General features: G+C 35.7%; 2 protein-coding genes across 2 annotated transcripts in view; one reads left to right on the top strand and one right to left on the bottom strand.

The window, feature by feature from the left end:
- Positions 1-1521: 1521 nt before the first annotated feature.
- LOC128999039 (uncharacterized) lies at positions 1522-15574 on the bottom strand. Its single transcript, XM_054425395.1, has 5 exons — positions 15508-15574; positions 9491-9579; positions 8589-8778; positions 5950-6038; positions 1522-1724 (listed from the first exon to the last, which is right to left on the bottom strand). Exons 2-5 carry the CDS (start codon positions 9552-9554, stop codon positions 1522-1524), a joined length of 546 nt encoding a protein of 181 aa, XP_054281370.1. The 5' UTR covers positions 9555-9579; positions 15508-15574.
- An 8115-nt stretch (positions 15575-23689) lies between these two features.
- Positions 23690-26984, top strand: part of LOC128998703 (proliferation-associated protein 2G4) — a 44722-nt gene continuing 41427 nt past the window's right edge. Inside the window, exon 1 of the mRNA XM_054424951.1 lies at positions 23690-23809. Within this exon, the coding sequence (XP_054280926.1) occupies positions 23725-23809 (85 nt within the window). The 5' untranslated portion in view covers positions 23690-23724. The remainder of the gene's footprint in view (positions 23810-26984) is intronic.

The following is a 26984-nucleotide window of genomic DNA, read 5'->3' as shown; positions in this document are numbered from 1 at the left end:
TTGACATCAACAAGCGGCAGCGGACTCCAAAATGCCGTTTTGTTGCGTACCATCACCATAATAACGGTGTCCACCAGTGGTACAAGTCGGAGTTTTCAAAACTTAATAAATTGGGGAAAAAATTATCTGAGCAAACTTCTTAAATAAAGCTGGTACAATGAATAAGACAAATGCCCGTACCAACGATCTGAACCGATAGCACTGATCTCTACTCCACACCAGAGCACCTTTTAACACGTTCGCAGCGGCACGTCAAATGGCGGGCGTATCCCCAGTACGGCGCAGCCCTCAGCGCCGAACAAACCCGATTGCCGCGTGTGATTGGCTTTCCAATTTCGGTCTGACGAATAGCAAATAACGTGCGAGGATGTCCTGCTTTACAACGAGAGTCGACGTAGTTCGCTGAACACCCACAGATAGCAGCACTGCTTGGAACGTAGCCGGTCCCATTGGAATTGTATTGCCAAATGGATGGAAAAAGACGGGACAAAAAGTAGATTTTAAAATTGCCAAACGGGGATTTTACGGGGAAATTTACTACCAACCTACACCACAACAAAATACAGTATACTATTGAGCAGTACTGTGCGAGGTTTCAAGTTTCTAGCTCTAATCCTGGCTTAAAAATAAAATCATTTCGTACCGCATTGCAGCTTGGGAGCGATCGCACCCACCAGGATGGCATTAGGGTTCCGTATGTGCCCGCCTCACATGCCGCCGCGAACGAGTTAACACTACAATAGGAGTTTTTAGAATAGGTAGTTTTAGGGGATAAACAACATAGGAGTTTAGCCAAAGGGAATGTTTGCACTTATTTTTCAGCATTTGATATGTAAAGAAAAAATACAGCCAACGAGTTTGTAGCTTTAAAATGAGTAAATAGTATAGGAAAAGTTATTTAAAACTTAGTTAATATATTTCAAATTTTCTGTTACTTTCCAGATCTAGGTCTTCACGAGACCTATGTTACTAGCATATTCCCTACAGGGGAAATTTTCCACATGGGCTGAATTCAGTGTAACTTTTTGTTGGAATTCTGAAGATAAGCTAGGCTTCTATCTTCAATTTGAGTTCAATAACAGAATTTTTCTAATAGACCAATGCCTTTTATCTGCCCTATAAGAAAATAAATCACTCTGGGTGATGTTGGGAAAATGAGGAAGTTAGTGTGTTGGTGAACCTCATCATAGAAGCAACACACACAGCTATGTATCTGCTAAGTAATAAACAATTAATTTTAATTTAGGTTGCAATATCTATTCCGATTTCCAATGAACAAACGAATAAACAATTTTGAGTAAAACTAAACCTTAGCATGTGGGCTATATAACCAATACAGGTAGAACATAATACGTTACAAAATAACGGTTTGTCCCAATCTTTCTTGCAGGCCTACTATCTTTGGTTTTTTGGTATTTATTTGTTGTTGTGTTATTATAAGCATAGAAACCGAAGTCTCTAGATTCTTAGAAAATGTCGGTTTAGCAGCAGTTTTAAAATTCAGGGCATATAAACCGACCTCTATTGACGCCTGCCACGTTTTGCGGCAGGCCTGTCAGTTGAAGAGTATCTCTTCACAGCCTGTGATTGGGCTGAAGAACCTGCCCCTCCTTGAATTGCTACATCACTTCCTGATGAACCCTGGAGACTCCCGGAGCTAGAGATCGCCGAGGCATCACCAGGGTCAGCAATGGACCCTGCAATGGACACGGTGGAGGACTGGGCTGAAATCAGAAGACATGATCGTAGGTGAAATGTAAGATATTATATTATAAACAATAAACATATGTATTAGTTTCATATGAAATTTGAATTTGGATATTTAAAGTTAAAGGCAACTATATTTTAAATTAGACTTTACTTATGTATAAATTGACGACATTTTACTTATTCTTCTCAACATATTTTATACCTGGCTAGTATTGTATGTATTGTATTAGTATTGTATATAATTGTAAAAATATTATTCATATACAGGTTTGGGGCTTTTGGTACAGAAAGAGGTGGGACATGGGCGTCCATGTTGGCCTAGGAGGATTAAACATTAAGGAGAGGGCACGCGAATAGGAATACACGTGTTGCGGTGAAGCCAGGTTTAGCAGAATACTAGAGGGGCACGCGGAGCCGTAGAGTGGCAAAAAGCCTCGGCTATAACATGGGAGAGATAGGGAAAAACGCGACGCGCGCTGTTTCGAATTAAAATTGCCGCTTAACTAAAACACCTGTGTTATTCACCGATGGCATTCTTAAAGTAAATTAAATTTCCAATCGAACGGTATCAATCATTCCTATGAAAACTATTATTTATTATTTATTATTGAAGATCAAAGTTGAAAGAATTGACCTGGACTTTGAACATATGATTACTAAAATTACGTTTTTGAAAAAAATATTATGTATCTACACAAATTAACAATTTATTTGTGTTCCTTAAGAGTTTCTCGAAATAAAAAATATATATTTACCTGTATTTAAAAGTGGTATTTAGAAAAATAATTACAATAAAGTTTTTTTTTTATTTTTACAGTTTATAAAACAATCTTTCTAATAATAGGTTAAAATGAAAATTTTAATTCGGGTGGTGAAATACATTTTAAATTTGCATTTTTCATAGTTTTCTCGATTTGTTAATATCATTTTTTTACTAGTTTTAAGTCATTTATGTGCTAGGCAGGTGATTTTAAACAGTCAAAGTTAAGAAAAAATGCAAAGCCGCTCTAACTTTTTTTACACCAACAGCCGTTACAATTAAATTACAATCATAAAAAGTAAAACAATTTCTTGGCAATCAAATTCTTGATTTTTTTAATATCACATTGAACTATATTTGATTTTTTTGCCCAAAGAAACTTCGAGTAAAAAGTGTAAATGTTCAACAATCATGTGTAAATGTCTTCTGACGGCCAAAGTGCGTTTATCATTCTTATAAAGGATTAAAACTTATTTTATTTCTCTTTAAGAAAATGTCCAAATACACATACAGTACTACTCATGATTTGAGTTTTAATTTATGAACAGTAAAATCCATTGGTGATATGGCAGGAATTGAACCCGGGACCCCATGAACCGGAGTCCCGCGCTCTTGTTAGAGTATTATAAATAATACACAATACAAGTATGTCAAAAAATAAAAACAAGGACAACGAACTCTAAAAAACAAGTCGTCCTTGTGTAAATTACTCACCTTTGAACGTACTATTGGTTCATAAATATGTCTTTCCTCTTAATAGGTTCCTAATATTACGGTTAGAATTTAACTTTTTAATTTTCGTAGCATGATGAAGTCTAATTTTTAAATAGTTAATTGATATTTCTGTTACCAAATCTTCCAGTAACGCATACAACGCAGTATGAGAGGGGGGCGGGAGAGTAGCGCTGCCTCCCCCCTCCTCAGTACGCTGGCTTCAACGAAACTACAGCGTGTCCTCTCCTTAATGTTTAATCCTCCTAGATGTTGGCTGACTTTTGATCCATGTTGTCGCCCATGTTAACCATGGACATGAGGAGGTAAGGAGGTCTTTTACTCCTAAGATCACCCATTTTACTAGGGTTTATTCCGTACCCAACCCCCTTATAGAAAAGTCATATGGACGCCCATGGTGGAAGCGGACACATAGTCTTTAAAGCTCTGGACAGGCTATGCTGTACCAAAGGGTTAGGTCCGTGTCCTGAGCCAGGTATAATATTGTTCACCGGTGCCATGGCCGGTTTTACTATTACTCAACTGAGTTCATGTTAAAGGAAACCAAGCAGCCCAGTAATGACAAGTATTATTAAAAATATTCTTCAATATTATAAATAAAACACAATTCAACATTGATGTTTATCCAAATATCTGTGTAAATTTCATATCAATTTTACATGCAAATTAGTCAACATTAACATATTTTTATTTGTAAAGATAAAATATGTAGACTTGAATAAACTGTTAGGATGTTTAAACAATAAATATACAGGACATATGGGCCTGACTCCTTTGGATCAGCCATAGACTGTGCCTAGCTATAGTAATTACTGAATGCAAAATGACCCAATTCACCCAGAGACATGATAAAATTAAGTACCCCCCCCTCAGCAAACCTGTAGACTAAGAAAATTACAATTTACATGGCTAGATTACCACTAAAATTGTCCCTTTAAATTTGTAGATTGATTTCCTATTCAAATAAAATTAATTTGAATGAGTAATTAGGTTTGTTGTTACATTGAAGGTAGTGAGGTCTTTTGTTGTTGTTGAATCGTTGATAGCTTAGTATGAAATAAATCATAATTAGAGAATCGCATCAAAATATATCCATAACCAATTAAACTACTGTACAAAAATTAATTTATTTATTCTCATAAGAATATCATGGGAATTTTTAATTTAAACTTTTTCTGAATTTCCTCCATAACCGTTAGGCATACAATAACTCTTACTATATCACTTACAATATACTAAACTATTACTTTTTTCAAGCTTTACAAAATGGTTTGGAAAGAAATATTGAAATTTTATGTTTTTAGGGTCAGTAATGGGAAAACCCAATTTTTACCCCGTAAAATCCACGTTCCCATAGGGGGGCTATAACACAATTTTTCGTCACTTAACCTCCCCCCTCGCCCATGTAATGCACCATAACGCTTAAGCAATCCCCCTCCCCAAACCCCTTGGGTTAAGTAACTCTATATTAGTAGAGTTTAATAACAGCTTAAAAAGAATAATTTTACTAGTGGAAATTGGATTTAAATAACTCATTCAACTTCTAATGACTTTTGATAAGTAACTTTTTTATAATCAAAGCAAAATTGATACAAACAAACAAGATTGTTACTAACAATATAATAAAACAACAAAATAAATTATCCTAATTAAAACGGAACTAATTTAATTTATAAGTAATCAATTACATTAATAATAGCGTTACGCAACACAGAGCCAAACCAAACCCACCCCCTCCGCCATATAATGCAGCGTAACGCTCTGTCATACCCCCCCTAACAGCGTTATGTAATATGTGTAAGGCCCCATAATCCGATCATGCTGGTTTGCAAACTCATTTAAAAAAAAAAAAACATAAGTTGACAAGTATGTACTAAATTTCATCATAATCGGATCATTTTTGCTAAAGTTATCGCGGTAACAGACACACACATGTAAACATATACTGTATATTTGAAGGGAGGGTGCTTTTATTGCCTCTGGGGACCTCAAAAAGAAAAGTAAATTGGTTCCGAGTCAAGGTTCAAAACTATAGACATTTTGAAGAGGTTAAGCTCAACTCAAGTTAGTTTAATCTCATTTTCAGCTCAGAAATTTTTTTTTATAAAATGTTAAGGGTCAAAACATATATGAACTTTTGTATTTAAAACCCTTTCAGACCCAGCAAACTCATTTTTGTAGGTAAATTTTTAATTTTTAAGTCCTGACAACCTAACCAACACGATTGTGTAGGTTAGATGTTTATTTGTTTTTTTGAAGTTTCTGGATCTTTCTGTTGCTCAGACCTGTACGCATTGATTGTGTAGGTTGGAGTTTTGGAGATCAGCTGGGAATTTTTGTTTTGCAGTCTGCCTTCATGTCTTATGGTAACACTGATTGTTTTGTTGCAATGTCACGGTAAGATAGGAGAAAGAGGCAACTGTTAAGGTTAATGACTGTTTTATTTATGTTTTTAAACTTATATAATGCTAATTATTGCTGAAGCTGAAATGATTAATATGGTATTATGAAGGTTTCGTCTTTAAAACAAACCTAATCAATATTTTTAGTATTTGAAATCTAGGTTAAAAACCAACATTTATTCAAAATTTGCTCAGGACTTAAAGCGGTCGAGATGACTAAGATTCCTGGGTCTGAAAGGGATAAGAAACAGTGAATAGAGTAAAATATGAAATAATGCATTGTCTAATTAAAGTAAGTAGGCCTAATTAATCACATCAGTGTAATGACAAGTGTGTAAAGATTACCATCAGCAGATTGACATTCTGGGTTGGGCCACTCAAAATCTTCGATATCGTTAGGTGTTGACGGCGTAATTATATCTGTTGATTCTAACCTGAAATGAATAGATTAAGAATTATTATAATTGTACATGTAAGATATAAAGATGATACACTATATCAGCTCTATAGCATCTCAGGCACGATCAGAGACATATATGGGTTTAGAAGGTGATATTTCTCTAATTAAAAAAAAACAACTAAAAACTGTTTGGACTTGTACATGACTTCATGATGTTTGTAGCCTACAACTTTTTAAAACTCAAATTGTGCGGAATGTCTCAACGAATTCAACATCATATTTCTTACTAACCATTCCAGGGCTTCTCCCACCCCCACTTGGCCTTCAAGATGTTCAATAGGCTACCAGCTGGAGATAAATGAAGGGCTCCCACGAACAACGTGACATACGCCAGCCTTCCTCTAACAGTAGGGATATTTCGTTTTGTCATAACTGCAGTGCTACCAACGCCTGCTACCAACAGTTTAGTGGAGCACGTGTTTCCCAGACTCCAGCGTTCTATTGAGTCCCGGCAACCAATGTAAGCTAAATGCCAGTAAAAAACGTAAATTAAAACTTGTACGGAAGGATAAGATTTGCAAGAAGTCAAGGGATAGTGGGGAGCCTTACATTTCAAAAAGGAAGAAAGCAGTTCCTGGCAAACTACCACCAAGTGGGGTAAGTGGAACAAATACCTTCAATCGCCACCTCTGGTGCTCCTGTATAAGAAAGTTTATTTTTTATTAATAATGTTATTTGATGTTTTATTGGGCATATCCTGTTAAATGCCCAGTGAGCGTTTTCAAAAAATATTTTGTAAAGAGGATCCCCTTTTGGCCAAAAAAAATCCCAAATAATAAGTTTTTTTTTTTTGGATCTATAATGATTTTGGTAATAGGTTCGTATGAGTTTATAGTACATATTTTCTTCCAAAAGTAACTGTATCAATGTAAATGTAACAATTTTTGTTTTTGTTTCAGGGCAGAGTATGTTCTTGCCAGTTTCAATGCGAACAGCTAACCTACGGAGAGAAAATGAATTTCCACAAGCTGGACTACAACAACCAGTCGCAATTCCTGGCCAACGCATGCATTAAGGGGGGAGAAGTGAAACAAAGGAGGGTGAGTGAAGATGTCTCTCAAAGGCATTGTTGTTTTATCATATTGTTAGTAACAATATTGTTTGTTTGCATCAATTTTGCTTTGATTATGAAAAAGTTACAAATCAAGGAGTCATTAGAAGTTGAATGAGTTATTTAAATCCAATTTCCACTAGTAAAATTATTCCTGCAATAGGCCTAGGTCACACCAAAAACAACAACCGAAACTTCCACAGAGCTTGAATGAAATTGATCAAAAATTAAAAACATGGCGGTAAACTCAAGTCCACAGCAGAAAAGTTCATCAATGGCGTTATTTATAATAACGTTACTTAAGTAACTCATTCGGTCGAACAAACGGATTTGGTCACCCTGGATTGAATACGATGGCAAATAACATAAATCTCAATTTTGTACTGATAAATTACCGTAATGTAAATTTTGTTTAAAAGTGCTACGGTGAAAAGACACTTAAAGACATTAGAAGTTTTTAATAGGTATACAATTTGTGATTTTTTTTTTAATAGCATTTGATTGTTAACGTTAATGTTTTTGGATACTGTGATCAAATAAACTGTAAATTTTGTCCTTAAAATGTTTGTTTTTATTGATAACATTACTACAAACCAATTTTAAATACCTTTTTCTAAATACAGGGGTAAATTTTACCTAGATTCCACAACCTTGTTTAAGAAAATATTTCACAGCGTTACGTTGCAGGGTGGGAGGGATTTGGGCTTGCGTTAGCAGCATCACAGGGGGGTAGGAATGTTTTACAAGTATATTCATATTCAAATGACAAAAAGTTACGTAATATGTGGACGGCCCCTTATCTATTACTGACAAGAGTCATATAGTTCTTGTTAAAATATATTAAAATTCATTGTTGTAGCCCCGGAACTGTAATATATAAAATATTTGGTTTTACAATACCTTTATCAGTTCCAAAAGTAACTTTCGTCAACGTGTGTTACATGTTTTGGCGAGCTGCCGGAGCTGTATTGAAGTGTTTGACAATGGCAGCTTGCCGAAACATGTAACACACGTTGACGAAAGTTAAAATATAATCATTTTATTTTTAAGGTTCGATGATTTGATTTTTGTTGAATGTATAAATTACAATTTTTATTTTGATACTTGGTCCAGTAACATGACTGCATTAATGTTAACCCTAGTAAAAAGGGTTTTATAATCTTGATATTTTTATTTTGTTTGATGGCTCAAAAAAATTGATTTGTCTTTATTAGTTAATTAAAATTAATTTATTCCCAACGGCAAATTGCCAATACATACATGAAATTACAAAAAGTGACATGCAATGATACAGTGAAGTAGAACATAGTGCAACATTAACCAAAGATAATGATAAATAACAACAAAGCTAGAAAATCAAGAGTTAACAAATAACTTGATAAACAACAATAATTAAACTAACAATAAATTAACAAGAGGAAAACAATAAAAATGTGTGACGGAAGATTCTGAAGATATGAGAATAGATAGTACCTGCTCATAAATGCTACTCCCCCTTCTCCTATTGGGTTTGACTGAATTCGTTGGCCCTGAAGTTGAGCCAGTCCAGGGGTTGATCTTACTGGATTTCCTACATCATCCCCTGATGAACCCTGGAGACACCCGGCGCTAGAGCTCGTTGAGATATCAGGGTCAGCGATGGTAGACGTGGTGGAGGAACTAGCTGAAATCAGAAGACATGATCATAGGTGAAATACAAGATATTATAAACAAATGCATTAGTTTCATATATACATTATATGCAAGTTTTCACATAAATTTTGAATTTGGACATTTAAAGTTAAAGGCAACTATATTTTACATAAGACTTTATTTATATATAAACTGGCAACATTTTACTTACTCTTCTTCACATATTTTATATTAGGTTTGCAAACTCGTTTAAAAAAAAAAAAAACATAGGGTGACACGTTTGTACCAAATTTCATCATAATCGGATCATTCTTGCTTGATCATTCTATCACTAACGGACACACACATGTAAACATATATTTGAGCGGAGGGTGCTTTTATAGCCTCTGGGGACCTCAAAACGAAAAAGTAAATTGGTTCCGGGTCAAGGTCTCACCATGATAAATCTAATAGCTTTTTCCCCTAGGCTATATGGGAAATTCGCTAAAAGGAGAAAGCACTAACATACTTGGACATTCACTTTAACTTCAACACTATAGACATTTTGAAATTGTAAAGCTCAACTCAAGTTAGTTTAATCTCATTTCCAGTTCAGAAAAATATTTTTTAGGTCAACCTATATAAACTTTTGTATACATTTCAGAAATTGTGAATAGAGTAAAATATTAAATAATGCATTGTCTAATTAAAGTATGTCGGCCTAATTAATTACATCGGTGTAATAAATAGTGTGTAAAGATTACCATCAGCAGGTTGAAATTCTGGGTTGGACCACTCAAAATCTTCGTTATTGTTAGGTGTTGACATGGTAATTATCACTGTTGATTCTAACCTGAAATGAATAGATAAAGAATCATAATTGTACATGTAAAATATCAAGATGATACAGTAGACTCCCTCTTATCCGGACTCCTCGGGACCGAGGCCAGTCCGGATAACGGTTTTTCCGGTTAAGCCGACGTCTCCAAAAACTCATTAAAATGGACCTTTTACGGTGATATTCGACTTAAATTTAGGCATTGTATTTAGACATGTGATCACTGGTCTCAAATCTTTCCCACGAGAACAGTCGTTACAGTACCGCCCACATCCAGCCGATCTAGTCCGGTTAAACCAATGTGCCGATAATAATTGTCCGGTTAAAGAGATGTCATTTCCGTCGACTGTAGTCCGGTTAAACCGATGTCCGGTTAAAAGGTGTCCGGATGAGAGGGAGTCTACTGTACACTATATCAGCTAGCATCTCAGGCACGATCAGAGACATATGGGTTTAGGAGGTGATATTCTCTTTAATGGATTCTGTAGTAATAAGTTTAAACTAGAAAGTAAAATTAATTTTAAAAAACAATTAAATCAGAGTGGAATTCTATATGATTTCATAATTCTTAATTTTTTAAAAGTACGGTACTTTTTTGTAGCCTACATATAACTTTAAAAAGGACTTGGAGTTAAAAACCAATAAATAGTATTATTGTTATATGTTCAGGAGTTCCAAATTAGTTATTTTTGCTTTAGCATGTGTGTTTTAGATTCATTTCAAATGTAGGCCCTACTTCATAGTAAAACCCAATCTCTTGATACTCTTAGGCTCTTGGTCTAAAAATGAAGGCTATGACTTATTTTTGATGTGTCGCAATCCCTTACATTTAACCTTTGAAACTATTTTCCAGCCAAAAACTATATCATAGAGTATTCAGTGTTAACGCTTGTATTTAATAACTATTTTGGCTTCTTTGTTTAAAGTTCATTGTTGGTGATGGAGAGTTAATGTTGTTCAAAGGTTTATTGCGGACATTTTCTATCACGATGGTAAAAAAACAATACCTACCCAACGTTTCGGGATCTGGGATCTGATCCCGTCCTCAGGTGAAAAAAAACTTAACTAAAAATATATAAACGTCCAACCTAAGTTGGAATCATACAGATGGTAGCAATCAACAAATATGCACTGTATAGCAGTCAAGTCATGATACAACATGCAAATAGTATCCAATTACAAAACACTATTGTCTATTAAAGGTTTAGTGTGAACAGCTCAAACAATGGAACACTAATCGCATAGTTCGCAATGACTCCACCAAGGAGACTGAAGCATCATGGCCGATCAATCCGAAACCGTGAAACAACCGGAAATGACGTCCGGTCCCTGCAAAAGTAAAACCAACAAAATGGCGAACCCATTTTCAAGAGACCTTAATAAAGAGCTTAAACAAAAAAATAATTTAGTATCAAAGTGTTTTTGTACGGTTATTGGTAACGGAGAAATTTAAAAAAAAAATTAAATTTAAAATTCCCATGTTATTCTTATGGAGAATATTGTAAAATGTTGTAGTTTGCTTGTTTATGGATATATTTTGATCAAACTTGGCAAATTTATTTATTTAATACTAAGCTATTAATATTTTACTAGAAACTGCACTTTATTAGTTTCCTTGTAGGAGCAAACGTAGGTACTCGTTAAACCTGATGTTATTTAAAAAGATTTCAATTCAGAAAATCAATTCAGACAAATGGAAATTCGCTTAGTCGGCAGGTTTGCTGCGGCGGGGGTATTTTTTATTAATTTGATAGTCTTAATCATTTTATTAGCCTATTCCTTACTTACACTAAATAATTTGTAAATGGTTGAAAAATTGCCATGTACATAGCATACTACGTAAACATAGTGGAAGGGGGCCCGAGCTCTGATTCTGGTTACAGGTTCCACAATCGAATGTGGGGGCCATGCCCACGTTCCATTGTGGCCCACCCTCCCCTACAGTGCATATTTTTTAACTGCTACCATCTGTAGTGTATTCCAACATAGGTTGGGTGTTTGTGTATTGTTAGTTGTAATGTGTTAACTTAGTTAAATTTTTTTCACCTGAGGACGGGATCAGGTTCCAGATCCCAAAACGTTGTGTATTGTTTTTCTACCATCGTGATGGAAAAATGTCAGCAATAAACCTTTGAACAATAACTTATTCGGCTTTATTACGTTTATACTAAATTTCTAGGTAAAAATGCTAAACTCAGTCAACACTCAAAAAATTAATCAATTTTTTAATGTTAGCCTAGTTTTTTGGTGGTGATTCCAAAAATGATAGTAATTTTTTGTGGAAAAGTCCCGATTTTGCGGAAAAACACCTTTTTGCCTAATAGTCTTGTTGCAGGTACCGGTAGGCCTACTCAAATTGTGTGGAATGTCACGACAAATTCAACTGTATATTTCTTACTACCATTCCAGGGCTCCCCCACCCCCACCTGACCCTCAAGATGTTCAATAGGCTACCAGCTGGAGATAATTGTGTGGATGATAATAGTTTCAAGAATTAAAGTCCTGGCTCATTACTCTTTGACGACAACTTTAGTGACCTCGTCTACCCAACAAACCATTGACGCAATCAATCCAGCAACACTGGTCAAAGACTAAAAGACTAAGAGTCATTTATCAAGTAGGCTAAGTAAGTATCCGTCAATCTTCTTTCAATTTCCAGGCTGAAAACGGATATATCCTAACGAATTGATATACATTATTTATAATAGAAAAAAAAACATTACACTGCATTATAATTGGGTTATTTTGTTTTTGTGGTTGGCAATAATAACTGCCGCAGCTGTTTCAGCTATTATTTTGCACCATAGAGTGTGTGAATATCGATTACTTATTGCGAAACGTTCACTTCACACACTGGTTTTTCGTGAGTGATGTTTACATTCGTGTTTTGTGCTCTATTTTATGTTATTGAGCTTAAGTGACCAAACCTATCTGAAATTTGAAGGAGATGTTATTGAGATGCTTGATCAAGTTATGTCTGAGGGGGATTTTATACTTGGTAATAAAAATAATGGTATGGAACGTTCGAAGAATATGATGAACCTGAAGAACAATCTTTCTTGGTAGGGCATGGGAATGAGGACATAGGAGCAGAACTGAGTGGTTTAGATTTACTTCAGAATAAAAGATCCATTTTTATTCTGATAAAAAATAAAACAAGAATTGGAAGGAATACAGCCTAAGGTTGATAGATATGTCCGTCTGCCGCCGACAAGAATACCTACTCAAGATTATTGATAGTGATCATACTTTGTGATTATCGATAAGGGTGGCAGACGAATATCCGTCCTATAAGTTATATGTTTTTTTGTCCAAAGACAGTTATGTGTTAAATAAAATTTAATTTTCATCTTCTTAACTTTTGTACAAAAATTAATTCAACGCTAAGGAAAATCTTTTTACGATCCATTAATTATTCTAACCAAAGTATCCCACCCCCTCCGCCATATAATGCAGCGTAACGCTCTGTCATACCCCCCCCCCCCCCTAACAGCGTTATGTAATATGTGTAAGGCCCCATAGTCCGATCATGCTGGTTTGCAAACTCATTTAAAAAAAAAAACATAAGTTGACACGTATGTACTAAATTTCATCATAATCGGATCATTTTTGCTAAAGTTATCGCGGTAACAGACACACACATGTAAACATATACTGTATATTTGAAGGGAGGGTGCGTTTAGCCTCTGGGGACCTCAAAACGAAAAGTAAATTGGTTCCGAGTCAAGGTTCAAAACTATAGACATTTTGAAGAGGTTAAGCTCAACTCAAGTTAGTTTAATCTCATTTTCAGCTCAGATTTTTTTTTTTTTTTTTTACAACAAAAACAAACCAACACCTTTTTTTTTAATTTTGGCAAAAATTATTAAAAAGCTCTAGCCCTTTATTTAATAGCCCTGGGAGGGTCCCACAACTAATAAACCCGTAAAAGCCCGCCAAATGCCTGATAAGATTTAATCAGAAAACTAGTTAACTTCGGCCTAATGTCATAATTAAAGTTGGCCTAACCCCACAAATCGTTGGGTTAGGATAGGTTAACTTAAATTATTAGGTTAACTAAGATAGAACCTAACCAAACTCAACGCTTTGTTTAAGTCAGGCTAAAAATAACTCATTAGATGAATTTTAACCTACTTGACTTAACATGGACCATAGGGCTGGAAGGAAAGGTTTGTTCTCAGACGACGTATGCACAGTATTCGGCATGCTTTTATGATGTTATTAGCGGTCGGATTGTAATGAAAATGATGTAATTACCGTTAAATGTTTCATAGAATTCCGCACAATTTAAGTAACCAAGTAGGACCTACCGATAAGGTTACTTTACGACGAAAACCCTGGTTTCTGCTATTCCGCTTTACAAACATTTGGAGATTTCCCGATTATCAACCATGTGGCTTTTAAGTTACGTGAGGTTATTAGTACTTAGTCGGATCGTAACTTAATAAGAAATATACCGAATTCGACAGGACATTCCACATTAATTGGAGTAACTAAGCAACAACATTACTTTTGGGCAAATAATAACACACTTTTCCGCAAAAAAAAACTAACTTAGGCCTATAATTTTTTTAATCAACGCAAAAAATGATCTTAAAAAATTATTTTTGTAGCATTTAAGTTACTGGAGGTCAGCATTTTTACCATTTTTTTCTATAATTGGGGTATCCTATTAAGTCAATGCGAGTTGATAATTGGAACTCAACGGTTTCAGATAAAGAATAGGCCTAAATTTTCTTTGGGCCTAGGTCTAGAACAAAATGCTAAGTTAGGCCTAGGTTAGCAGGTTGGAGGCTTGGACTACCTCACAAACTAATAAAATGTACCTTCGAGCAATGTTCAGTCCCTTTGTACTAAAACCCTAACTTAACAGGACAGGACCTGAGACCTCAGAGAAAAAAGGCTAGGCCTAGCGTATTATTTTTCCTATACAAGTACCCTAATTTAAAAGGCAGAGGATACACGTCCGGTAACCAGACGTGGATTAGACGTACGGCAATTACTGTCATAACCTAACCTAACCAACCAAACTTGCTGATAATGAAAAAATCGAATTAGGATAAAATTCTTTCTCTATAAAAAAATTATAAATGCCAAAAATTCTAATAAAAGATGTACAGTTAAGAATAAATGGTATTCAGTGCAAAATCTTCAACAAAAAGATAAAGTTACCAATGGGATTCGAACCCTGGACCTCTTGCATATCAGCCGAGCACCTTATCCACTACACCACGACCACCGATGGCTGAACATTGTATTATTGTGGTAAAGGCGTTCCAGGCTCCCGCAACCCCATGACGTCATTGCCGTACGCCTTATCCACGCCCGGTTACCGGACGCGTATCCTCTATGAATTTAAAAAATGAAAAGGAGTAGGCCTACCTACCTAAATTATCTCCCCAAAATTAAATCCAGGATTCTAAAATCACGAAGATAGGCTATGAACCTAAAATAGGCTTAAGTTAACTAAAAATAGGCCAAGCCTAGGCCTAGCAGTTATGCAGCCTAAGACCTAAGTTAGTTTACATCAAAACAATAGTGACAGCAGACAGGTCGGGTTGCGCATGTGTGCATAGATTGGATCTAGGGTAGCTAAAAACTTTGGAGGCTCTTGACTGAAACACAAACTTAATCTGGCCTGTCCACATTGATTTTTTCTAGGCCTGGTAAGTTAAAATTTAAGATAAAGTAGCCTAGCCTAAGTTATGTGTAAGTTACACATATATTTCACTGAATGTTAAACTCATCCAATATCTTTTATAAAAAAGCACTATACTCAATTTTACAGAAACAATTTGCTTTGAAAAGGTAAGATTGCAATAGACCTTGGCCCAGCCAGACTTAAACTAAGTTTAATTACATCATAATATTTTAAAGTAGGCTAATGGCTATTAAATTACACCATTTTACGAGAGTTGAAAACATGCAAATCTATTTATTTACCTTTCTAACAACAACGTTTCCTTTAATTAACAAAAATAGGTAACTTAGTCAGACACTGCAAAATGATCATACGATACGAAATCTTCAACAGAGCTCGAATAAAACAGAATCAGAACGGAAATAAGAAACATGGCGGTAAACTCAAGTCAAGTCCAGAACAGAAAAGTTCATCAAAGGCGTTGTTTATAGAACACTCATTCGGTCGAACGAATGGATTCGGTAACCCTGGGTTGAATACAAATTCAAATTCAAATTATTTATTTGGGCATTAAACATTACATAATAGGCTATGTCTATACATAATTCAACTAAATAAAAATACAAACATCATCAGAGATTGCCCATGGCCTCTGGAGTTAAAGGTGGCCGTGCTTAAACACATATTACAAGGTTTTTAGTAGGTATACAATTTGGAAAAATTACACTTGTCATTGTTAATCTTTTTGGATACTGTGATCAAATAAACTGTCAATTGTGTTATTATGTTTGTTTTGATTGATAACATTATAAAAAAAACAATTTTGAACACTTTTTAATTCATGGGAAAATTTTACCTAGATTCCTAGATTATTTATTTATTTATTATTTCGCAACGGATTACACCATTTTACAATTTTATATGTATACAATATGTAAACAGATGATATTTACAATGATTTAGGATTAGGCATATAAGTTAGGTTTACAAAACTAAAAGAAGTAATAACAATATTAATAACAAAGTAATAAACTAAATGAGTAATATCAATAAATTAACACTGAAAGTTACAACGACAACAACATTTGCAAGTAAGTATGCTGGGGTTTGATTTCTTAAGTGAGCAAGGAGACCTTCTTCTTGAATGGGAGGGGCTTCTCATATAAGGGCCGGACTACACGAGCGTATGAAACGCCGCCGATAGTACGCGCAAAAATGTCTAGGACTACACGAAGCCGACAATCAGCAGCGTATTGAACGCGAGAGCATTGACTACACGAGCGTATAGAACGCCGCCGACTGTCCTCACCCAATGTGACTGACATTTAGACCGTTCCAATACGGAATGGACACGATACAGGTCGGATGTGCTGGTATGCTATTGTTGCAGGCTGTTAAGAAGAAATGTCGTGCAAAGAGGCGTTGGTTTTATCATTATCAAGTCGTTTAGTAACAGGGCAGTTTCAATTAATGTTTAATGCTCATAGAATGTACCCAGACAAACTTTTTCAGCAAAACAAATACAAATATTAAGGCACAAAAAACAATCAGACGACTCCAATTACAACAAGTAGTGCAGATGTAGAATTTGACTCGCCCAAGTGAGTGGAAGGATGTATCAACGCGCAGAAGAAATGTTAGTTGCCGCTGCGTGTAGTCCGGTGCGCCGACGATCTGCCCGCGTATTTTACGCATCCAGAGGCGTTAGATCTGCCAAACGCCTGAATTACGCGTCCTCACCAGGCAGACAAAGCGCTCGTGTAGTCCACATCATATAAAGCTATTGGCTCTGCAAAAAAAAGCAGACGGTCGGCGGCGTTTCATACGCTCGTGTAGTCCGGCCCTAAGAAGTGCAGTTGAGCAGCCGCCGTGCTACCAGCCTTGAGTAGACGGCAAATTCCGCTGTTGTAGGAATAGTATGCTGGGAGAAAGCGTCTGCTGAAGATAGTCTTGGAGCGTGTGCCTCTGGGCATGGCAATGTCGATATACCTCAGGATGTTGGGACAATCGATGAACCCGTTTACCAGCTTGTAGAGCAGAATTATGACGTCGGAGTAATAGAGGTAGAAGGTCGAAGGACTTCTCCACATCGTCAACCGGGGTGGTGTGGTAGGTAAACTACCAGGTATGCCTGGGTAACAGTGTTGTTGCGAGCTGATCGTAACACAAATGTAGAATTTTAAGAAGATCAAGGAGGAAAGGCTTGAGTTTGGAAGGGGAAGCCTATCATACTTCGGCCCAAAACTGTACAACGACCTCCCCTCTGTGCAGTGTTGCCACCTCGTTGTTGCGATTTTACCCTAAAGGCGAACTAAAATTACCCTAAATTACCCTAAATCTACTTTGAGTTACCCTAAAAATTACCCTAAATGTTAATATTTGCGTTTAATGCTATAAAACATTGTTAAAATGATATAAATCTTACATAAGGTGGTTAATTAAACTAAATAAGGTTCCAATATCAATCAATATACGTAAAATTATACTCGATTCTAAAAAAAACGAAGAAGAAGAACAAAATGTCGATATTCAGCTCTATTGTATATACGAAAAATATCGAATCAAGATATATCGTATTTTCTTACTGTGTCGACCCACACAGTTAGCCTAATTTAGCCTACTAACTGTTTTTGGACAATCATATCTTTATAATACAGTACGGTAACACCAAAGCTTTAATCTATACTTAGCAGTAATTTTTTGACACAATTTGTAAAATAATCCTAGTTTAATTCAATTCAATCACATAATTAAAAATCAAGAAGTAATTAATAATATGTCATATTTTATTATAACGTGTTATAGAATTGAACACAATCTGAAATAGATAATTCACAACTATTGATTAGATCATGTTTTTTCCTTCCACCATGCATAAGATCGATAAACTTATGAAAAATGCATCATAACAATCGATTTTTAAACCGGTTGAATCGCATATGACGGTTTTGGCCATAATATATAGGTAATGAACGTTTTTTGCCAAATTTTGAAGTTTATTTTCATGTTTTTAGTTAAATTTCCATTGTTATGCCAACTTTTTGTTTTACCCTAAAATTACCCTAAATCTACAATTACCCTAAACTTTACCCTAAGACTAGTAAATTACCCTAGAAAAGGGTAATTACCCTAAAAGTGGCAACACTGCCTCTGTGCTAAAAAAATACGCCTTGCCATATTTTAGAGCCAAAATTAAGGAATTGTACTGTTATGATTAGTTGTTATTGAGATTTTCTTGTTTCTATTTTATTATTGTTTCTATTTATTTGTTTGTTAGTTAGTTATTGTTACTTATAATATGACGAGAGTTGTTCTGAAAAGCAGTTGTACTGAGAAACGCTTGATCAATAAATGTATTTTTATTTATTTATTAAACCCAAGTCTCGGCCAAGCATCCGTATGAAGCGGGTTTAAATATTCTACAGTTGGTTGACATGGTTCTTCTGGAAAGGAGACCAGACGATAGACCCATACTCCAGCAGCGGCCGTACCAGGGACTTGTAGAGAGTGATCAAGGTACGTTAAAGGTGAGTTTAAGTTCCTAGTCGATCTGAATATGAACCTGAGCAGATGAGAGCTTGCTTTGGCTGTAATGTGGGCTATATGCTCTTGAGGGCTGAGCGAAGGGGTCATTGTTGCTCCGAAATCGCGTACTTTCTCCACTCTCTCCAGGTAGATCCATTGAGGACATAATCGTGTCGGACTGGAGCTGCACCACGTTTGTAGGAGATGACAACGCATTATTTCAAGACGTTAAGCTCCATAAAGTTTTCCTTGCACCAATCATCGATGTTAGTCAGAGAATGTTGGAGGCGTTCAAAGTCAGATGAACAAACACCTTAAATATCATCGGAAACCATGAAAAACTTGGTAAGGATGACGCGGTGCAAATGTCATTCATGAACAGATTAAACAGCAAGGGACCAAGGTGGGACCCTTGCGAGACTTCTTTGAAATCTTTGAAAGATTGTTTTAAAGAATTTTTGCTAGAGGTACTTTCTAAATTTATATTAATATAGTTTCTAAGATTTAATGTGGTACAATGGCGACCTTTTGATTACCAGGCGAACACTATAAGCCACGGCCACCTTTAACTCCAGGCCACGGCCTTCAAAGTGGCAACATCGCAAATAGTTTTGTTAACAGCAAGCTTCATAAATGAAGTTAATAACAGGTGTTTTGTTTTGATGCAGAATAATGGTAATTTGTGTATTTTTAGTGAATTTCCCTATAGGGAAGTAGCTATTACCGTAGGTCTCATGGTAAGACCTGGGCGCGGGACCGATTTACTTTTTCATTTTGATGTCCCCAGACAAGGGCGGTTCCAGAGAGGGGGCCATGGGGGCCATGCCCCCCCCCCCCCGAGGATGTAGATAAACAAACTTAAACTCCAACCATAATAATTTATTTTTAAAGTTTTTTATGTGAGTAGGCTATCAAGTACAGATGTATTCATTAGGACAAGAATAGGTAGCACAGGTAAGGCGGAGCTGGCGATTACGCGGGAAATAGTATGGGAGTGAGAGCGCGATAGTCATCGTCGTACTCAAGTTGTACTAGCCTGGGCCACACACATTCGCCACAGGTGCGCGGTGCCACCAGCTCGTAGTTAAACGGGTAATGTTTTTAGGCCGGCGCGTAGTACACATCGATGACTCATCACCATCACGCCATGTGACGAGCATCGATATATAGTAGTTATATATCGATGGTGACGAGTAGCCAATAGCACTGCTAGCATTGGTAGCAGCACTGCTGTGGTAGTAGTAGCGTAGCGACCAGCCGACTACAACCACAGCCACCTCTAATACATGTATTAGAGGTGGCTGTGCTACAACACTACAACACTGCTACTAGCCACTAGCGAGTAGACACTGAGTAGAGCAGCAGTGAGAGTGAGTGAACTGAACATCTATGGAATTTGAATATGCTACGTTGTCACTAGTTGATTTTATACCCTTGCATTGTGATTGGTTATTTATGGGTTCTTCGTCAGTATTTGAGTAGTAATAATGCAGTATTGTAAGCACAACTTTAATATATAGTAGCATAACTTTAATAGTAGTTAACTCTGTCGGTAAATTCAATGGACCATGGGCGCCATATTGAACCTACAATTTCAATGTCCTAAATTAGCCGAGCCTGAAAAAAATGTTTCAAGCTGATACCTTACAAGCATTTTGCAGAGGTTTGTTTTCAACGCAATACAATTGTAATTATTGAGCTCCCATATGCATTTAAGGATATTTTAAAAGTACCTTAAAAGTATTTTACAAAGTATTTTAAGAAGTCCTAGTCTAGGACAACTATGTGCAAAGTTAGAGGTAGATAAAGAGGAATAGATTATAAAGGCCAACTTGTATAGTTTTTCATAAAGCCCAAAATCTCTTGAACACGTTGATTTACTCAATGACACAAACCAATTAATTACACGGCTTTACATTGTATAAAACTATTATACTTCTCATCTATACAAGTAGATCAGCCAACTGTATTAGAAAGTGTTTTAGGCCTACGTGGATTTTTTGCTCGTCTATGATAAAACAAAAAAACTAAGAGCTTGCAAAGGCACCCGAAAACCAGGGCTAGAGATATCCCCGAAAACGGGCAAATGACACTACTTGCCTATGCTAGGTAGGCTATTTAGTCGACACGAGACACTCTGGTGTGACATACAAGTACTACACCTTAGAACAAGCTTCACATTTTAACATTGGATGGGAATTTTTTTTTTTTTTTGTTAGCTTGTATACGGTTCAACATGCCTGATGAGTTCACTGGAACCACTACATGGGCCCTCCGTATATCCCTGCCCAAGTCGGCACCAGGTGGTCAAGAAGTTTTATTGCATATAACCAAATTCATACCTATACTATTACTATACACTTTTCTTGAATTGTATCAATAAACCTAACCTAAAACTAGGTTCGAGTTTGACTGTTTGCACTTTGTTGCTGAAGAAATGTTCATGAAATTCCACAATTATTCTTAATAAGGCAACATTTTTTTAAATCTTAAAGCTAGGGTCTCAAATTAGCTTTAAAAACGCTAATTTCAGCACATAATTTTCACACATTTCCGGGGGAGGACCCCCGGACCCCCCTGTCTGCCAGGGGGGTATTCCATACCCCCCAGACCCCCGGTGGCCCCCTCCCCCGAAACTCAGCCCTGGAACCGCCCCTGTCCCCAGAGGTCAAAAACACTAATCGTTCAAATTCACATATATATACGTATATTTATATATGTGTCCGTTAGCGCAATAACTCGAGCAAAAATGATCCGATTTCGATGAAATTTGGTACAAACGTGTAAACCTACGTTAATTATTCGAACGAGTTCACGAACCAGCATGATCGGACTATATGGGGACGGGGGTTTATAGGGGTTTTTATAGGGTAAAAATGGGGTTTTCCCATTTTTGACCCTAAAAACAAAAAAATTTTCTATTTCTTTTTAAACCATTTGTAGAGCTTAAAAAAAGAAATAATTTAGTATACTGAAGCGCTGTTTTATGCCTAACCACGGAGAAAATAAAAAATAGTGTAATTTAAAATTCCCATGTTACTCTTATGGAGAAAATGAAAATTGTTGTAGTTCTTGTTTGTGGATATATATTGATAAAATTTGGTAAATTTATTTATTTCATCCTATACTATTGAAGTATGGTCAAAAACACTTTTTACCTTCCTCGTAGCAGCAAACCTAAGTACTCGTTAAATCTCATGTTATTTAAATAGAGAATAAAAATATGTCTTATTCATGGAAATATTTGAGCAAAAATATAATTAGACAAGTTGAAATTCGCTTAGTCTGCAGGTATGCTGCGGTGGGGGGAATTTAAGAATACGAAAGTTTGGTTACTGGGCTAAGCAAGTATTGACTCCACTTTAAATGTACAGAAATAGGTTGTCTAATTTATATTGTTTTGGTTTTAAATTCTATATGTTTGATTTTTAATCTTTTAATAGATTTATGTTCATACATTTTAATTTTAATGGATAATACTCGAATTAATGAGCTGGTGTCACCTGCCTGACAGTCTGCCATGTTATCTTCTTATGCGACATCTGGCGCTAAACAAAACTACTGGTGACGTTGCCAATTCTACCAGGCCGCGGCCTGGAGCTAAGGGTGGCCGTGCACTGAGCTATAGGGGAGTATGTTTTATCTATGGCTATAGCTATACAGCTACTTAACTACAGTACTGTATTTGGTAACATTAGGCTGTCTGGTTATATGTTTATAATCTATTTTTCGTACAGATACCTGACAAAGCAAGTTTCCTTGCACTGTCAGCTGTGCAGATCTTGACACAGTCTTTTGAATTTTGATACTAAGATCACAGATATAGTCTGTGCTATGAATACGACTTAACCAATTTGTTTCATGTTAGTTAACCATTCTATTTTCGTTAAACGCTTAAGTGGTACTTTGCTGCACACGAGAGTAATGTTTGTAGGCAAGTGTGGAAAGTTTCTCAAGGGCAGCAAAGGCAGTAACTGCCTTTGTTGCCCTGCACTCACGTTTGACATTACATTTTCCTACAGTTACTATAAGCATCATATCCTAACACGTTTATAGGTTAGGATAAATCCAAACATTGAACGAATTGGGAAACGTTGCACCAGCTGATCGTAGTCGTGATATTATATTTTTGTTATTATATTTTGTTATACTTATTTCCTATTTATACTGTTATTGCTTGTTATATCGTTATATCTTATACCTTGTTACATCTTATATCTTGTTATGTCTTATATCATTTTTATATCTTATATTTTTTGTTGTCATATTGTTCATCTATTTATTGAATATTATTTCAAGTTGGCTGAAATTGCTTCTACAAATGTCTCTTTTTAACTTAAGGCTTATTAAGTTTTGTCATATTTATATATTAGTTTGGCCGTTGGTATGAATGAATAAATAAATATCTTTATGTGTTGTCAAACTTATTTTCAAGCGTTTGGTTGGAATACTGGTGTGTGGCAAAAGTAAGTAGATGCAGCAATAATAATTAGCAACTTTCTGTGCTATAATCAGTGCAAGGAAGGCCACCTTGCCAGGTGAATGAATGAATGAATGAGGTCAGGTAATTGTAGGAAAATAATTATTCTGAAACAGAAAAAAAGATTCATTGTACCAAACACTTTAAGTTAAAAAATATATCTCCCGTATTAGACGATATCGATATTCAATATCGGGTATTTAAAAATGAACTCTTAAAATGCACATAAGCACCAGCAAACTAAACTATGCTATCTTTAACCAAATGTCTAGACATATAAAAAAATACATAATTTATGAGGATATTTAAAGAACGATGGTGTCTGAAACGTGAAAAAGTAAGGATTTTGGACAAAATTATTGTCCATGAAACACGTAAAAAATAATCTTCTAATTTTCATTCGATACCTTTGCTCCACGCTACATGTAAATTTCTTCTTCTCCAACAGCTTGCCGCGGGATTGCTCTCCGCTGCCGCTCTGATCTTCTGTTGTGTTGCTCTCGTGGTTAAAATCATGGCGGATAAAGATGAAAATGAGAAAACTATCGCCGAAGACTTGGTTGTTACCAAGTATAAAATGGCTGGTGACATCGTCAATCGTAAGTATAAACTGTGTATGAATATCTTAAAGTATATTTAGATTTTACAACTTAATATGTTTAGTAGTTCCATTGTTGGGACTCTTAACCCATATGGGTTGTTAGCCTTGATTCCATAATGCCATGTGGCCAGAGTACTTATTTCAGATTTTTTATGGTGTCAGATATTTATTGTGACATTTATTTCCTTGGGAATGAATTTTATATCCGTTTTATATCCAGCTTAACCATTATGATAGCATACCCAAGGTCTAGGTGATTCACCCAAGTAGGCCTAGGCCTAGCCTAACTTAATCTGTCCAAGCCACAGTAAATAAATCCTGCCGACCTGTCACATTTGCACACACTTTTGGGACATTGGAACGGGACCACTCTTCTTAACGCGAACCCTTTCCCTGGTAGGCTAGATGACTCTTGAGAGACAAAGCTAACAATGAGAAATGTGTTTTGGGAGGTTGGCCTATCCTTCTCCAAATAGGCTAAATCCCAATAGCAAATAGGCCTATTACACGATTAAGGCCCTGTTTCTCCAAGTAGCTTTTAACTTAAAGGGGTTTAAAGTTACACAGAAGTTTAAACCATCAATCAATTTCTCTCTACATTTTGGCCTGAAGTTTATGTTAAACCATGGAAGAAGAATGTTGGCTGCCCTGATCTAGTAGGCCTATTTCCCATTTATTTCATCTGTCTAATGCAAATTTGGAGGTTATGTTATTTATTTTGCTATCATTTATAAAGATGGACGACTGGTAGGGGCCTATATAGCCTAATCTAAATGAAATCCAAGGTGGCAAATTATTTGCAAAAGAATTATAGACTAAGTGGATGCGACACCAAATAGTATTGTTTTTTGGTAGGCTACGTGGGAAAGTCTATAGGCCTAGACTAGATTTTTATCCCTCCAGCTGATGATCAATTTGAGTGAGTCGATTGCCACACCCTGGCCAGCTGCTAGACGACTCAAGTGAGTTGATACGTAAGGTGTTGTTTAATCTACTTCACTCCGTTTCAGTGTACAAGAAACTGGATTGAGTTTGGTATAGTGATGGGCGATACGGGTCAATGTATCAATACGTATCGGAACGTGGTGTATCGTATCGTATCCTCATGTATGAATGAACCCGTATCGGATAAAATATCGTATCGTTTTGTTTATTTATAATTTTAAGAAAAAAATTTAAATATCTCAAATAATATACAAGCTGCATGGACAAATACTGTGTTACTTACAAGCTTAAGATAGGTTTAGTGATCTTACCTCAGAAAAGCCGTTTCCTGTGTCTTTTTATTTGTATCAAACTCCTCAATAACCTCAGAATTCCGGTATACCCACACAAATTAGAAAATATTTTGTTATTATTTTCCTAGTTTTTACACATGGATAATTAATTATACAAAAAATACTTATAATGATGGTGGGTATGCCACTTACGCATTTAATAATATATTATGGATAAATGAGGGTCCCCACGTCCATTAATGGTGGCCCTAGTTTTGAGGTTATTTGCAAAACATAGCTGAAAATACATGTTTTATCAGTGTTTTTGAGGATGGTAGGGTAAAATATCAAATTTCTACTACTACATTTGAGAAGAGGAAGCTGGGAAGACAATTTTTTACCTTAAAAATAATATTTATATTAATAAAAAAAAACAATATGATATTCGATACGATATTGGCTATAGGTGTATCGATACGGACATATCGATACACTCCCACGAATCGATACAAAATATCGATATTTTCCGGTCCTTGTATCGATATCTGTATCGATACGCACATCACTAGTTTGGTAGCCTATCTCCACAAACGTCAGATTTCAGGCTTTCTCCCAATACCTGTCTCTAATGCTTTAACCCAACTGGCTGCTTTGTAAAACGACTTGCAAAATTGACATCGTCGCGCCAGCTGTCTGCTGTCTACAAACAGTGCTAACCTGCGTAGTTACCGAGTCTGTTTGTTTATGTCATCCAAAGCGGTTCCTAATTTAGTGTTTTTACGTAAATAATGAATAGTAGTGGCATCCGTATGTGTTTTAGTGAGGATCTTAGTGATCCTGACGAAGATTCGTTTGGTGTTGGTAATGAAAAGGTATAATCCTAGGCCTAGGCCTATGCCTACTCTTGATCCTTGGGTGAGGGTTTCTGTCCATAAAAGAGTTATAATATTTTATTTTTTATTTTATGTGCATAAAAGTATATATTTTCTTGTTCCTTATTAAATTTGCTACAAAATGGCTATTTTGAATTTTAGTTTAGAGCAAAATAATATTATTTTTATGATGTGCAAAGCTACAAAATGAAAACAAAATATATATATTTTGTTTGTTTACATCTTTATACATTTTTATATTTTCATGGAAACAACCATGCAATAATATGGTAGGCTATGTTTTTGTAGGTAATTTTATACTGAACAAGAAAATATATATGTTATGGTTTGTTTGATTATTACACTTTATTAGGCCTATTATTTTTTTTTTGATTGCCGCAAATTGCCTAAAAGTGCTTAGCACCAAGGGCAAATATAACTAGCAGTTGGAGGGTTAAAAAGTGTTCTTTAGAGGCTTTGCGTCAATGCCTAGTTTTTAATAACAGCAATTTTTCGAAAGTAACGGAGAAAAGTTGTTCTTGGATTGTATGGAATGGATAGGTTCTTGAGCCTAAATGAAGATTTATATTCCGGCTGATGTCAAAGACGACGGCATTAATATCCTTATTACTTATTATCACTCGGTTCTACCTTAAAATGAAATTGAAAATAAATAAATAGGGTATCGTGTATTTAACTTAATGAATCCAAGAAATAAATAGCCTAACTTAAATAAGTACAACGACCAGAGTCCACTGCTATGTAATATCTGACAATATTAGTTAAAACCTCTGTTATACTGTATGTAGTCGTAATGCTACAACAGTGGAATTTGAGGTTATGTTGTATTTTAGTAGGCCTACAGACAAAGTGAGTCAAACCTTACTGTACGGTTGAAACCAGCAGGTAATACGGTTTAACTGTTTCCCCAAGTTAAACTTCCAAAGAACGATGGAGAAACCGATGAGCCAGTTAAACTGTTTCTAAAGTTTAAACCACTTTGGAGAAACCGGTCCTTGAAGTGATACTAATACCATAATGTGTCACATTTTCACTGAGGGATTAAAACTCATGATGAATCAAT

This window comes from Macrosteles quadrilineatus, unplaced genomic scaffold, assembly GCF_028750875.1.
Source record: "Macrosteles quadrilineatus isolate MER2022 unplaced genomic scaffold, UCM_ALF_1.0 Scaffold_7__1_contigs__length_78375512, whole genome shotgun sequence".
Lineage (NCBI taxonomy): Eukaryota > Metazoa > Arthropoda > Insecta > Hemiptera > Cicadellidae > Macrosteles > Macrosteles quadrilineatus.
The sequence above is the reverse complement of the archived record's forward strand: the minus strand, read 5'-3'. Positions and strand labels throughout refer to the sequence as shown.

What these genes read in the sequence shown, in the direction of transcription:
- LOC128999039 (XM_054425395.1), bottom strand. Translation starts at nt 9,554, where the DNA reads ATGTCAACACCTAACAATAACGAAGATTTTGAGTGGTCCAACCCAGAA. An exon ending in AGAATTTCAACCTGCTGATG is followed by an intron (nt 8,779 to 9,490) that starts GTAATCTTTACA and finishes TTCTGATTTCAG; the next exon opens with CTAGTTCCTCCACCACGTCT. An exon ending in GGAGTAGCATTTATGAGCAG is followed by an intron (nt 6,039 to 8,588) that starts GTACTATCTATT and finishes TATTCATTTCAG; the next exon opens with GTTAGAATCAACAGATATAA.